Raw genomic sequence first — 15347 nt, 5'->3', positions numbered from 1 at the left:
TCTGCCATCATTGACAGAACATGGTAAATGTGAAGGTCTGCTGTTAATGTCCCTTTATAAAGGACACAAGTTTGATTTTTAAAGCTGGAGGAGATGCAAAGTGATTCAGAAAATGAGTGCAGCAGGAAGGAGACTGGAAAAGAGACCATCCCATGAGATGAAAGACTGTCTGGGATATCCTAAAGACTGATATGCTGGGGGCAATTTGATTACTGTGCATAAGCAGGGATAGGAGGAAAAGTGTCTTTTAATGCAGTAGATTAATCTAGCAGGAGGTGAGTGCTTAATTGGCCATTGAAACCAGACAGGCTTGAAATGATGCTCTGAGTAGCAAAGCCTTCCCTACAGCCTGGGGAAGGAGGTGGGGCAGGCTCAGGCTCTTGATGCCTTCTCTGGAGGAGCTTAGGCAAATAAACACTGTGCTGGGAGTGGGGATGGTGTGCAGGGTTTGGTTTTCACCTCTCTGCAGCTCCTGCCCAGAGCATGGAGGCTGTGGGGCTCCTCAGAGTCAGAGGCACTGTCACTTTTTGCATAAATCTGGGGAATGAAGAACTGGGCAGCTCTGTCTGGAGACAGCATGGCTGTGATAACCAGGGCACAGGACAGGCTGTGTGGAGATAAGGCTCTGCAAACATGCTGACCCAGCTGGGAACACTGGGCTCCTGTGCCAGCCCTGGCTGTGGGGGGTGTCCTGGGAGCTGCTGGTGACCTGGTGGCAGTTGAAGGGTGCTGAGGGCATTCATAGCCTTGCAAACACTTGGTGGGAGTAGGGAGTGGCTTTTTGCTGAAATGCAGTGCTGTGCTGTCCTTGCTGTCATTGTTTGCCCAGATCTGTCCAGAACAGCACAGCCAGCTGAGGACACAGGCACTCAGCCACTCAAACACCTTTTGTGACCTTACAGCACATAACCCTGACTGAGAACTCTCTGCAAAAGATGATTCTTCACCTTCAAAAACTAGATAGGAAGTTGTGCTTAATGTTTAGTCTGAAAATGTAGGATGCTGGAGCTGTCCTTTAAATATTTGGAAAGTGAATACTTTATTATGAATGCTATTTTTGACTAGGTTGTGTTTTAAGTAGATTTGTGGTTCTTTAGTTTTGCAAAACCATTCCTAATTGTGCTCTCCTGAAATGCTGTTTGCCTGGAACTCACAAGGCAAATCTTATCAGCTCTCCAGGCTTAAACCTGCAGCTCATCTGTGGATCTGTGTTCTGACTTATTCCTCTCCAATTTTTCCCTTTCCCCCAGAAATAACCCATTTTGCTGGTTTCCTTTTGTGCTACTGGCAAACAAAACTGGGCCAAAATAGCAAACAGAGGGATGTCAATCTGGTGTTTGGCATCAGATGGGGCAGCAGGAACACACGGATGTCCGATGGAGGGGCTGCTCTCTGGTATTGTGTAGAAGATCAGTTTCCTGTTATGACTGGAATTGGCTATTTTCAAAATTTGCAAGCAATACACTTCACTTCCTCTAGTTCCCAAAGGCAAAATAAACCAGAGGGTTTTTGTGTGTTGTTTGGTTGCTGTGAGCCACAGATGTAGGACAAGAAGGTGTTTGGTGAGGGGCTGAGAGTGGGACCATGACTGGCTGTGCCCAGGGGATGCTGTTACCTGTTAACTTCTGTTCCCAGACCTGGGAAAAGGCCAAAACTTTGGGCCTTGTAGGAAAACCAGACAATTTGCTAGAAGATTCACTTAGAGAAATACTTGACTTCAAGTTCAGCTCTATTTGTTGTGTTGTGATGATGAAAAAGGTTCTGTTTCATTATGATGCCTAAAATCAAAGACCATGCTCTGAAGACTGAGCTTTAATCGTGTCACAACATGTGTTTGCAAGCTGCATGAGCATGAGGTTTCTCCAGAAAAATTAAATTATTTAATCTCTCAAGGAGAGCTCCATGGCTGCTTTTTTTTTTTTTCAGCAATAATAAAACTTTACCTGAGCAGCTGTGACAACTGAGGAGGTAGAAGTTTGCATAGACAGGAAGAGTGGGAATGAGCTGCTCTGTGCCAATCAGTTGTGTTTTTTCTTTTTCCCAGTATAATCTTTGGTAGGGTTGTACTGGAGCTGCCTGCAATGAATGGATGTGGTAGATGGAATTGAAAAGATAAAGACTTTGTGGTGTTTGCTATGTTAAAGTTGAAGTCACCTGTCAAATCGTTTCTTTCATCTTTGAATTTCAAGTAGCTGCCTTGCTCAGGGCACTTTCTCACTTGCACTTCCTTATGAGTGTATCCCATAAGAAAAAAAAAAAAAGTCTTCTGTGTTTGAAGTGCAACTTTATATGTATTGAAGAATGAAGTGGGAGTGAGCTTGTTTGAGTAATGCTGCTGTATTCTCTCCAGGCTTCTTACACTTCCTTCTGGAATTGGAGTGGTCTTTAGTTTTAGTGATATTTTGAATAGGCCCAGGCATAAAATGAATGCACAGAGTAAAAATAACGTTTTTGCTTTAGTTGAGTGTATGGTTATAAATCCACCTCAAAAATTAAGGAGTAGAGATAATACACACAAATTATCTAGCAAGTATATTAAGTAAAATACAATTGAACCTAGCAGATCAGGATCTGGATATTTAAAGAAAAAAAATTGTTGGTAGCTAGGCATGCATATAGATTAAAAAAAAAAAAAAGTAAAAGAAGCAACCAAGTAATTTGGAAAAGTACAAAAGTCAAATATGCAGTGTTGTGTGTTGTGGCTTCTCACAGACCTTTTGTCCATTCTCAAAGCTGTTGAAGATCAGGTGGGATCCAGGGAAACCCTGCTATTCCTTCTGGGGTGGCAGTGCTGCCAGAGCTCCCCTTTGCACAGGCAGTTTGTGAAAAGGCAGATTTACCAACTGCACCTGACTTACTACCACATCCTGCCACAATCCTTGCCTAAATATCACCCAGAGTCTTTGTGCCCTCTTCTACCCAGCTTCTCTGGGAGCATCTCTACCTCCACAGTTCTTTCTTCTCCTTCTTCCCAACCTGGAATGAGCAATAAGAACAGTGTTAGCAGCTGCCCAAGGAGCTGTGTGTTTTCTGGTGTCACCCCACACCCAGCTGGGCACGCAGGATTAGGGCTGAGATTTGGAGAGCAGCCATGGCTTCAGAATAAAGCTGTGATTGTCTCCCAGCAATGTCCATTGCCACCCCGGACAGGGAATGCCCAGGCTCCAGCTGTGTCCCTCTGGAGCACTGCAAGCAGCCAGACTGCTGCTCCCTGCTCACTGTGCCTTCTCTCTCCCTGCTCACAGAGGGAGAAGCTGAGGCTGAGTGGCTGCAGGACCCAGGCTGGGAGCAGGAGTGCTGCTGCTGTCCACACTGACCAGGACACAGGGCTGTCCCAGCTGCTGGGGGACCCAGGCTGGGAGCAGGGACAGCTGCTGCTGTCCACACTGACCAGGACACGGGGCTGTCCCAGCTGCTGGACCCAGGCTGGGAGCAGGGACAGCTGCTGCTGTCCACACTGACCAGGACACGGGGCTGTCCCAGCTGCTGGACCCAGGCTGGGAGCAGGGGCAGCTGCTGCTGTCCACACTGACCAGGACACAGGGCTGTCCCAGCTGCTGGACCCAGGCTGGGAGCAGGAGCTGCTGTTGTCCACACTGACCAGGACACAGGGCTGTCCCAGCTGCTGGACCCAGGCTGGGGGCAGGAGCTGCTGCTGTCCACACTGACCAGGACACAGGGCTGTCCCAGCTGCTGGACCCAGGCTGGGAGCAGGGGCAGCTGCTGCTGTCCATGCTGAACAAACACGGGGCAGCACTGGCTGGACACCTACAGCCACAGCTCCTTGGGCAGCTGCTCACACAGTTCTTATTGCTCATTCCAGGTGAGGAAAAAGGAGGAGAAAGAACTGTGGAGGTAGAGATGCTCCCAGAGAAGCTGGGTAGAAGAGGGCACAAAGACTCTGGGTGAAATTTAGGCAAGGATTGTGCAGGATATGGGAGTGAAGTTGGTAAATCTGCCTTTTCACAGCCTGCCCGTGCAGAGGGGAGCTCTGGCAGCAGCACCCAGCCAGCCCGGGCAGGGAATGGCCAGGCTCCTGCTGTGTGCCTCCGCAGCACCACAAGCAGCCAGGCTGCTGCTCCCTCCCTCACTCCTGCTCTCCTCCGCAGAGGGAGAAGCCGAGGCCGAGTGGCTGCAGGACGCAGGGCTGGCCGAGCTGCTGGAGCCAGGCTCGGAGCAGGAGCAGCTGCTGCTGCTGTCCACGCTGACCAGGACGCAGGCGGCGGCCGTGCAGCGCCGGCTGGACACCTACAGCCGCTCCCGCCGCAGGAGGAACAAGCCGCCCGTGCGCGACGTGCGCGACATCTTCGCAGCGGGCGGCGCGCAGGTGAGCTGCCCGCACAGCTCCGCGCCTCGGGGCGGTGCCTGCCTGGTTCTGGGGCTGAAAAAAGACTCTTTTGTCTGACTAAACTGTGAAGAGAACTTGCTAACACTTTACGTAAAGTTCAGAGTTACATACTAACGCAGTACGGAATCTAGAAAATATGAAAGCTAAAACTTAAGGCATCAGTATAAAGGAGTCGACTTTCTGGGTCTAGGCCTCCTATTCTGTTTTCATCTCTTGAACTGAAAGGAAGCTGAGACTGGAGAAATCCTGGCTGCAGTGCTGAGGAGTTACTAGAAAACCTGCAGATCAGTAGCCTTCCCAGACTGGAATAACATTCCTGCTGGAATGCTTCTATGGAGTGCTAACTGCACTGGCATCATTTGGAGCCCCCTTGTGTTTTCTTTGTTCCAGTAACATGTTAAATCACCATAAAACAAAACAAGAGAACTTCCCAAAATCAGTGCTGATAAGCTGACCTTGTAGGGGTGGAAATCCTGGAGAAAGACTAACACTGCATTTTTGAGGGGGGGAGGGTTGGTTGCTTTATTTACATTTTTTTTTTTTTTTACTAAATAATTCATAACCAGTCTTTTCAGCTGTTTTCCTGAGGTTCTGCTCTTTTGGCTGTGGCTAAAATGACTTCTTTCTTTTTTTTCAGGACACAGCAGCAGAGAAAGAGGAGTCCAACCCAGATCCCCTGTGGCACAATCTACGGACTTCAAACACCCAGAGAAGTAAGGAGGAGGTTTTTAAATGCAGAGTAGGATCAGAAGCAGGGCTGGAGCTGGAAGGAAAGCCATACACATATTGAAGTACATACACAGGCTCTGAAACATTGACCTTGTTTGTGTTGGGGTGTGAGTTCTTTCACATGATTATTCACACACCTGTGTATTAATAAACTTTTCCAAGCTCCAGTGTTATTGGAATTGTGATTCAGGCTGATCATTGGAAGTTCTTGCTAAGGCAACTGAAAGATGAAAATAAAATCAGTCCAGCAAAGATCAGTGAAACCTTGTAAATGCCATGAGCAGTTGTGTAAAGAGATGTTAACCATAGGTGTGTCCTGTCTTACCAGGTAATTTTAGCCATAATGCTGAGACTTCACACTGATCATAGAATCATTAAACTTGGAAAAGCTCTCTAAAATCACAAGTCCAACCACTAACTCAGCACAGTGTGATCACCACTAAACCATGTCCCCAGGTGCCACATCTGCACAACTTTTGAACACTTCCAGGGATGGTGACTCCACCACTTCCCTTGGCAGCCTGTTCCAATGTTCCAATGCTTGACCATCTTCTCAGGAAGATTTTTACCTGCTGGTCACTCTGTGCTGTGGGGATACTCTTTTCATCTGTTACTGCAGGATTTTTAAAAACAGTTGAACCAAACCTATCTCAAACTGAAGATTTTCAGCACATTTGCTTTCTAAGCTTTGTCCTCCTGACTTGCAGAAATTCAAGACAGTTTCTCCCCTGCAGCAGAATCCCAGGATTATTCCTGCACAGTTCGAAACCCTGGGAAAGAGGAGATGTTCAACATGGATGTTGCCTACTCAGAGCAAGCAGCTGTCCTGCTCAAGGGATCCTTCCTGCCTGATTCCAGGAAGCTAAAGGATGGAAATGCACTAACTGTAAGCACTAGAGGAATTTTTCTTGTTAGAATTTATTAGTCTTGGCTTGTCAAGGTGATGCAAGACATGGAATTAATTTCATACTTCTGGGTAATGTTGCAATGGGTCTGTGTTTGGTTCTGTGTTTGGGTGTGTTGTGCTGTTATCTTTGCAATGTTGGGCAAGGATAACCATTTTGTAGTGGAGGATCAAAAGAAATAAAACCTTTATCTGAAACTCCCTATTTTGACACACATCCTCCATGTTGTTTCTTCTGAAAAGAGGAGAGTAACTAATTGCACTTTATTGCTCATAATTGTGAAGTTTTCTCCTCTCTGCAAATGAACTGGGCTGCTTCCAAAGTTCAAGTAGATTAGGGTGGGTATCAGGCTGCCTTTAACTTAGAAAAACTGGCATCTCCTGTATGATTGAAGAGCAATATTGAAAAGGGAAAATATTTATTCAGCTGGTGGTTAAGTAGGAGTAGTTTTGGGCATATATCTGGTCTTGAACACAGCAGGAAGAACAGATGGCTGGTTATGATAAAAAAAATAAAACAACAGCAAAAGTTGTTCACTAGTGGGATTAATAGTAATAACTAGAGCTGAACCTTTTGTGTGTGTTTCCCTTAGAGATTTAAGATCCTGAAGGGCAGACTAGGAGTGACCAGGATTGGAGATCTGTCAGCTCAGGACATGAAGAAGATCCCCACACTGGCCCTTATTGAACTTACAGCTCTCTGTGATATCCTGGGCTTTGAGCTGAAGAGAAACAAAGCAGCAAAACTGAAAACAACAGGTTAGTTGGACTTTTGGGGGGGCTTTTAAAAAAAAAAAAAACACTCATCTTCTCATCATACACTCATCAGTTGTATTTCAAATGTTTGAGCAGAGGGTCTTTGATAAGAAATCTTGTGACAGGTGTGTTTTCCTTGGGCTTCTCCTGGAAGACAGTGGATCATGGCATCTAAACCTCCTACCACATTTATGTCTGGCTGCAATTGTCCTGTGTAACTATTCCTCTTTCTCTAGTATCTGTGTTTATGAAAGTGCCATCTTAGCCTGCAGTGGGGGATATATCCCTTACACTTCTGTTAAAGGTCATACAGAATTGGAAATGTTGTTTCTGTTGTAGAGAAGAGACTCTTTGGAGTTCCACTCAACACCCTGCTGGAAAATGACCAAAAGCTGCTGCCCAACACCAAGGTCCCTCTGCTGCTGCAGGCAGTGAGTTCTCTACTAGTTTCATTCACACCTCTGGTCCTCAGAGTCAGGAGTCTGGGATAAGGACAGGCTCCTCATCCTCTGTGCCTAAGAGCTTTCTGTTTCCCCCTGTAACAGCTGCTGTCCTGCCTGGAGAAGAGAGGACTTGAAACAGAAGGCATCCTGAGAGTTTCTGGGTCCCAGACCAGAATTAAGGTACGAGCCCTTTAGCATTGTTTGGAAATGTCAGGGGTGATCAGGAAGCATTTGCTGAAGTGTTTGAATGAACTGAATTATCTCATCCCTTTCCCAGTACAATCAGAAACATTGCTGGGAAAGACCTGTGTGTGCTGAGGCTCTCTGCACCATTTCAGTGCTCAGCTATAAAATTTCCCTTACATTTACTTATGTGATAAATTCCATCTTTTTCCCAGAGCCTGGAACAGAAGCTGGAGAGGGATTTCTACAGTGGCCTGTTCTGCTGGGATGAGGTTCACCAGAACGATGTGTCCGGGCTGCTGAAGAGATTCATCCGAGAGCTGCCAGCCCCCCTGCTGACTGCAGAGTACCTGCCTGCCTTTGCTGCTGTCCAGAGTGAGTGCCTGCTCTGCTGCCTGCCACCTGTCTGGTCTGTGCATGTCCTGGTTTGAAGGACAGGTGTCTGCCAATAAAGGCAGAAGCTCCTCTTTGAAATGGAGAATGTAATTCCCCTTCCTCCAAATTATTATAATTTGAAATTAAGGGGCTCTCAGGCAAAGATATGGGAATTAGGAATAACAGTTCTTTACTAGGAAAATTAAAATAAAAATGCAGTAAAAAAAAGTAAAAAAGAAAAAAACGCTGCCAGAGTCAGAATCCAAGCTGACACCCGACAGTCAGTCAGGGTGGTGGCAGCAGTCCCATTCAATGGTGGCTGCATCCTCCTGCAGTGGCAGATGTGGTTCAGCTGGAGCAGTGCTCCTGGAGAAGGTGCAGTTTTCTCTGAAGGTCCAGGGATGATGTGGAAAGGTCTGGCTTTCCTCTGGAATCCAGTGGAAAGAAGGTCCCTTGGTGTCCAAAATCTCAGTTTTTCTCTGGGTAGGAAAGGCTTGGCTCCTGCCCTGGCTGGAGCATCTCCCAGTGGGATGATGGAATTTTATCAGTCATGCACTGGGACTGAATGGGCCAGCAGCAGATGATATCTCCTGGAGGGAGGATGGGCTGTGGAAAGATAAAGATGATTGTCCCAGCTGGTTTAAAGATGGCCCATTAGCAGATAATATGTGCCAGGAGATCAGGGGCACTGCCCCACCCGGCTGCAGCAGATGGGGACAGATACACATTGCTGGGCACATCCTGTACTGCAACCCAAGATAATGCAAAGCTCCCTGGTCCTGAGCTCTCCTGTCAGGTGTGTTGGGAGCCTGTGGATGTGATGGGGACACAGCTGAGGGCTGGAGTCACTGGTGCTTGGTTGAATGTGCCTTTCCATAGTTGCACTGTCCTGGGCTCTTCAATTGTGTGTCACTTGAGCCTGCAAGGTTCCTGCTATAAGTTAGGACAAGTTGATCAATAATGACACGCAGGCTGAGCTGTGGAAACTGGCCAAGGCACACAGTCTGCAGGTAGTGTGCTGTTCTACAAGCACAGCAGAACAGGTTTGGTGCTTCAGTCAGTAGTTTGGATGTGTTAAGTTGGCTGTTTGAGTGCACAAGTTCTTTGCTCAAAAGTGGTTTCTTTTGCTGCTCTTCAAGGGCAACAGGGTTGGTGGTTGATTGTGTACTCTAAAGGAAATGAATCAGTTATAAAACATGGGCAGTTCCTTTCTTAAGGACAGTTTGAGTTTGATTTACTTCTGTGAAATGAGGTCTCAAACTCTAGATGACCAACATTTCAGTAAGTAATTGTCTCATTCCCTGGAGAATTCCTGTGTTCAAAAAGAAGGGTCAGAAACCTGAATCCTCTGTCCTGTTGTTACTCTCCTTCTAGATATTCCAGACCTGAAGCAAAGATTGCAGGCTCTAAACCTCCTGATCCTGATTCTGCCAGAGTCCAACAGAAACACTCTGAAGGTAACTGCTTGCTTTTGATTTAGCTGGTAAAACCTAGAATAACAGAGTTGTTAGATTGAAAAAAACCCTTCTTAAAATCATTGAGTCCAACCATTCCTCCAGCACTTCCAAGGCCACCACTAAGCCATAAGTGCCACAGCTACATGGCTTTTAAATAGACACCACCTCTTCTTTCTGTGCTTTATAAGAGCTGTGGTGGTTGTTGCTGCCTTTTTTTTTTTTCCCTCCTGAGTAGTTCAGCTCCCAGGTAATAAAGGTAAGGCTGACTTAGCACCCTGCACACTTCATTGAGAGCACTGGAATATATAATTCAGGTAAAGATGATCTGTCACAGCTCTGGTGGAGGTGTGAGGTGAAAGTGGTAATCAAAAAGGGTTTATTTTTCTACATCTGGGAATAGCTTTGAGGGGACACTGAAGGAAAGAGAGGATCCTTCTTTGGATTCAGAAACTTTTACAGCTAGACTTTGTAAATTATCACCTGCCAAGGAGTAAAAACTCATCTGTTTCCCACACAGACTGCTTTTCCTGATTCACAAATTCTGGATAAACCTCTCTTGGTGTGATTATTTGTTGCTACCCTAGTATTAGAAATTGATCTCTCTACTTCCTGACTGGAGAAATGGGATTTGCTGATCTATATCAAGAAAAATTGCTAATTGATGATGTCTCCAGCAATTGCCATGGTAGTTTTATTGAGCATCACTTGTAATGCATGGCTTACATCTCCTTCCCTTTTCTCAGGCCCTTCTTGAGTTTCTCAGCAAGGTGGTTGCCAGGGAAAACAACAACAAAATGAACCTCTGGAATGTTTCCACAGTCATGGCCCCCAACCTCTTCATGCACAAGGGGCTGCCAAACAAGATCCCTGAGGGGAAGGAGAAGCAGCTGGCAGAGGGGGCTGCTGACGTGGTGAGGATGATGATCCACTACCAGGATCTGCTCTGGACAGTGAGTGTCACAGGAATGTGTGGTGTAATGCAGAATTGGGATAGGGAAGGGATAGCCTTGGAAATTTCAGAGGAATTAAACAGCTGTAAGCAAAACCTCTGGCTGAATTGCAAGGCTACCTGTCCTCAAGGTACACAGATATTTTTGTCTAGTTAAGGAGCTAAAGTGATGATCAGGTTCCTAAATTACACCCTTATCTCTGGTTGATTTAACTCCTGTTTTCACCCTTCTCTCCTGCCCAGGTCTCCTCTTTTCTGGTAGCTCAAGTGAGGAAGCTGAACGAGAGCAACAGCAAAAGGTACCAGTTCTGTGACAAGAGAATTAAAAATTTGTTGCGGAAGATTCACGCTGATAAAGACAAGGTGGAAAAGAACCATGGAGAGGTGAGTAGGGGAAAATCCCAAACCCCTTTGTGGCAGTGTCAAATGTTTTCCTGAAAACTCAGAAAGATGAAAGAGGTGGTACCCTTGAAAAGAGCAAGAGAGACAAAAAAAAAAGCAGAATAATGAGGAACAGTTTTCCAGATGCTTTTGGGTAGGTTATGCAAAAACTGATCTAATCAACAAGAGCAGTAAATATATTTCAGGTTGCAAAACACTTGGTTAAAAGCAGAGAAGAGATCAGGTGTAGAAATTTTGTTTTTCCTCATGTGAAGAGCAGGATTCTTATGGCTCTCAGTGTCCCATGTGTTGACACAGGTATGTCTGCTATGATAAGGCAGATGTATTCTCATTTTTTAAAGCATAAATTCAAGCTATTGCCTAATTTTCTTTTTGCTCCATAATGCCTGTTAAGATGGCACATCACTTGATGTTTCCTTTCTTTGCAAAGGATCTGTCTGGAATTCAGTAGCCTGCAACCCAGATCTCTAAATTCCTTTCAGAGTAATTTAAATTAATTTCAGGGGAGTCATTCACACTTGTGCAGAACAGTTAATCAGAATTTCTTCTGACAAATCCTGTTTTCATCCCAGCTGGTGTCAGTGCTGTGTTTGAACAGCAGAGAGCACCAGCACACACTGATGGAGAGCACAGGACTCCTCTCATCACCAGAACAAAATGCTCACCCTGGTGCTTCAATGTGTGTAAGGAACAAGCCTAAATTCTCTGAACAGCTCTCTGGATGGTTTTAATAATTCACACTGTCCAATCAATTTTGAAAATTAATCTTTTGACTGATAAGAATCTTTCTTTAAGCACTTTTTTCTTTTTGCCTGCCTTGTTCAGCCTTCCAAGATTGTGAAAGTCCACGCATCCCTCCTCCTGAAGGACTCCCTGGAGGTGCACCTGAACAATGCAACCAGGGTTGCTGATGTCTTGAGGCAGTTTCAGAAGAACCTGTGCCAGAATGGCTGGAATATTGTGAACACTGTCAACCTCCTCAAGTGGTAAATGGCTTTTTCTCTGCTTAAAAAAGAAAAAAAAAAAAAAAAAAAAACCTAAGTGGTCTAGCTGCTGTTTTCTGTCTTGAGGTGGGAGCACAGTGAGTCATGAGGAGAGATTGTTCTCTGCTCCTCTGTTCTAAGCTTAGGAAATGGTGCTGGATGGGGAAGGCACACTTTAGCTCACTGGGTGATCCCCCAGTGCTCAGGCTGTCAGGAGGTCAGTGCTCCCCTCTGGGCTCTGGACACCAAGTGAACTCAGAATCCTTCTGAAGGGAAGGGAAAAGGCAGTAACATTGACCCTGACATGCAAACCCCCTCCAGCTCTCCTGCAGGAAAGCATCAGCTGTACCATTTGCCTGGAGTAGTAATTCCAGTGTGCTTGTGTTGATATAGGGAATTCCTAAAATAAACTCTGCAATTCCCTCCTGTGGTGAATTGCTGAACTAACCCAAAAAAGGAACAGAAGAGTTCCTGCCCCCCTCTGGCAGAGCTCCTGCAGGCTGTTTGTGGTAGGAGACCTGGCAGTGCCTCTCCTGCTCCCAGGAGATGTCCAGACAAGGAGGATGAGGAGAAGCTGACTGGATAAGGATCAGCTGCTGTCTCACCAACTGCTTGCCCTGTTTCCTTCTTTTCCAATTTTGGGTGTCCTGCCCTGTGCAGGAGGATCAGCAAGGTCTCTGTACCATGGGCTCTTTGATCATTGCTGGCCTCTGAACCACAAACAGCTTTTTGGAAGGAATATTGCTAAACTACCTAACCTGTCTTTGCAGAGATTTAACCTTCAGTGTGTTTTTCTCTCTGCAGTAACAACTCCATGGACTGCACAAACTTGCTCCTGTATGAAGTGGGAGGCAATATTGGTAAGTACAAATGGTAGCTGGAAATAAAGACTCCCATATCCAGTTTTTATGTTTAAGTTCTTTTAGGAGAACCTTTTAGGTTCTTTCAGTCAAAAAACTTATTGGGGCAACTGTGCAATTGCCTCACCACCCCAAGACTGAAGATCTTCCTAATGTACATCTACCCTATTTCCTCTCAAAGCCATTACCTCACATTTGTGGGAATGCTTCTGAAAGGTTGAAATATTGAAAGGAATGTAAACCAATCCTAGTTTATAGGTGGGAGCAAAAATAAACAAACAAAAAAATCTAACAGCTTAAAGACTAAGGATATTTAAAAATGTGATTTTTTTTCTGAATGTCTTGTTTTAACAGGTGAACATTGCCTGGACCCAGACACTTACCTCTTGGACTTGTACCACATCAACCCCCATGCTGAATGGATAATTAAGCAAAACCCATCTTATCCTCGGATGTTCTGAGGAAAACATGAGCAAAACAAAGCACTTGATTGCAGTTTTTTGAAGGTGGAAACAGAGACTTTCCTGTTGTAGTGTCAGAGCAGACACTGCTTGCTTCTTGGAAGGAAAAGCACCTTTATTAACTGTTTGAATGGCAGCTGGCAGTGAGAGCACAGTAGCCTCTGTGCTAAAAGGGATGCTGGAAACAAGCAGCAATTATCATTGTGTAGCAGAGTTTGCAGGGGGAATGACTGTTCCTAAACAAAATATCCCCCAAAACAAACCCTCAAGGCAAAGCTGCCATGGCTGTGCAGCAAAGAAGGAACAGAAGAAAATTAAGATTATCTTGAATATGGTGGAAGGCATTTGTGTATTCTGGATTTGGAGCAGAGACAGCCAAATGCTGCAGTGGCACTGAGGGCATCCCTTTGGTAAGGACCATGGCTGCCTGTGGCATGTCACCAGAAGAGTTTATGACCCTGGCTTCATTATTAAGCTCCTGTTATATTCTTTGAATATATGAAAAAGGATTTTCCAAAAAGGCCAAATGGCCAAATTGCCACCAGTGAGGGTAAAACACACATTTATTTTGATGGACAACCTATATACCAATAGGCAACACAGGAAAATCCTGGAGTTAATGTGGGGCTGGTAATGACCTGCCCACGTGAACTGAACTTCTTTGTGGGAGATTCTGTGGGGATGTGCTTGTTGAAAAGCCAACAAACCTCCCCTGAGATGTGAGGTGGCTGAACTGAGCTGAGCACTGCTGCTCTGGCTGTCACACTCAGCACAGTGTGGTCAGAGTGGGCTGGACAGGTGAGGGCAGGGCAGAGCACTCACACCTTGCTGTGCATCATCATCATCATCATCACCCACCTTGCTCCAAGAGGACTGTGCTGTGAGCAGGAGTGCAGAATGTTGCTTTCCTTCGTGGTGATGCTGAAATACCTCACGAGAGGGGCCCCACTGTGCAGTGGGAGGGGTGAAACCCTTAGCCTGTCTGGAAATGTGGATGTCTTTCTCTAAATACTGTTTTTAATCATGGTTGGATATTTATTCATGTGGCAGAAGCAGGGCTGCCCTGCAAGTGTATACTCAAAGTATTTCATTTGCCAAATCCCAGCTGCACTAGTGACAATCTCCAGTATTATTTCTTTTGTTAGATGAGTTTGTTTCCATTGCAATCTGAACTTCCCTTCTGCTCCTTTTTTTTTCCCTGGGATGAAGTGTAGTTTTCCTTATTCATGATCTCAGACTGCTAGATTCTGTTGTAAAGGTGCTTCACACTGTGATTATTCTGTCTGTGTGGTTAAATCCTCTTGGTAATTAAGATCCTTGAGGAACAGGTGAGCCACATATTCTTTCCAGCTTTTTTGTGAATTCTGTATGAGTGGTGCAGATATCTAAAAATTATTCATATATTAGAGAGTCTGTCTATTCTTTTTGGTTGAGATGGTGCAGGTGCATTGACTGGTTGGATCACCTTCACAGATGTCTTCTTAAAAACCTGTAATAGAACCTCCCAACCCTGACCCAGGTATCAACAATTCTTGAGGTGCCTCTTTTGTAGGGCTCCAATTGTGCCTGAAAGAGCCTGATTCTTTTCCTTGAGAATGGGTGAGTTATACCTCTGGAAAGATCAAGCTGCTTAAAACTGGGGCTTTAAAAACCAAAGGTACCTATTCAGCATCCCTTCTGGAATTCTTTGTGACAGTGATGGAGTCAAGATGGAAAAGAACAAATGCCAGAGATATGATACCCTGAGAAACACTCAACTCATAAAGGTATCACTGTGAGCTCAAAGATCCTTTGCAAGCTGAATTGTACTCTGCAAATCACACAATGCTGCATTTTTTCCACCCCTCATATGCTGGTTTATTAAATATTCTGTCCATATATATTGAGGGGTCAAGACTGCATCACTGCTGCTGTGAAATAGAAATGAGTGGGGTTTTTTGAACACCAAACAATGTGAATCAATGCTGTGAAAAACAAGGTTAATGGGAGATTCTCATGAGAAAAATACCAGGTTTAATTATGAAAGGAAATGCAAAACAAAACAGCTCTTTCCAGATGATGGATATGCTTTTAAATTTTTTTCCTATCTTTGTATCAAAAAGTAAGTGTAAATTTTTCAGTCAGTGATGTGCAACCCACTTCTGATGGGTGGGTTTTATTCTGGGGGTATTAAAAGCCAATCCTGGGGATGGCTTTTAATACCTTTTATTTTTTATGAATTTTTAATTCCATATTTAAATTTCATTTATTCAGTGAAACAATAAAAATACAGTAAAACCTCTTGGCTCCACTTTCATTAGTGCTTGAGAAGAAGTTAAATGGCAGCACATCTGTGGATGCAGCAGGATGTGCCTGAAGAGGGCTGTACCTGGGCTCTGAGTTTTGTGTTACAGCTTCAGAAGCTCCTTTTTGGCTGATCCTGAGGGATTGCTGCAGAAGGATGGTCCAGGAAGAGGAGCAGGAGGGTGTAAAAACACAGAGAAAGGTGGATGGGAGC

At 45.1% G+C, this 15347-nt stretch overlaps 1 protein-coding gene across 8 annotated transcripts in view; it reads left to right on the top strand.

Moving 5' to 3' along the window:
- The window catches only part of ARHGAP40 (Rho GTPase activating protein 40), a 37832-nt gene extending 22701 nt beyond the window's left edge, over positions 1–15131 (top strand). For 7 of the 8 annotated variants that reach the window (XM_079321404.1, XM_079321405.1, XM_079321403.1 and 4 more), the window contains exons 3-15: positions 4110–4327; positions 4986–5061; positions 5812–5963; positions 6575–6740; positions 7077–7168; positions 7283–7360; positions 7579–7738; positions 9113–9195; positions 9939–10145; positions 10388–10528; positions 11372–11532; positions 12334–12389; positions 12744–15131. In XM_079321404.1, the coding sequence (XP_079177530.1) occupies positions 4110–4327; positions 4986–5061; positions 5812–5963; positions 6575–6740; positions 7077–7168; positions 7283–7360; positions 7579–7738; positions 9113–9195; positions 9939–10145; positions 10388–10528; positions 11372–11532; positions 12334–12389; positions 12744–12850 (1697 nt within the window). In that variant the 3' untranslated portion in view covers positions 12851–15131. The remainder of the gene's footprint in view (positions 1–4109; positions 4328–4985; positions 5062–5811; positions 5964–6574; positions 6741–7076; positions 7169–7282; positions 7361–7578; positions 7739–9112; positions 9196–9938; positions 10146–10387; positions 10529–11371; positions 11533–12333; positions 12390–12743) is intronic. The other variant, XM_079321407.1, reaches the window with a different exon arrangement.
- Positions 15132–15347: the final 216 nt, after the last annotated feature.

This window comes from Erithacus rubecula (genome assembly GCF_903797595.1).
Source record: "Erithacus rubecula genome assembly, chromosome: 18".
NCBI lineage: Eukaryota > Metazoa > Chordata > Aves > Passeriformes > Muscicapidae > Erithacus > Erithacus rubecula.
Note: the sequence above shows the minus strand (reverse complement) of the source record. Positions and strands in the feature narration are given on the sequence as shown.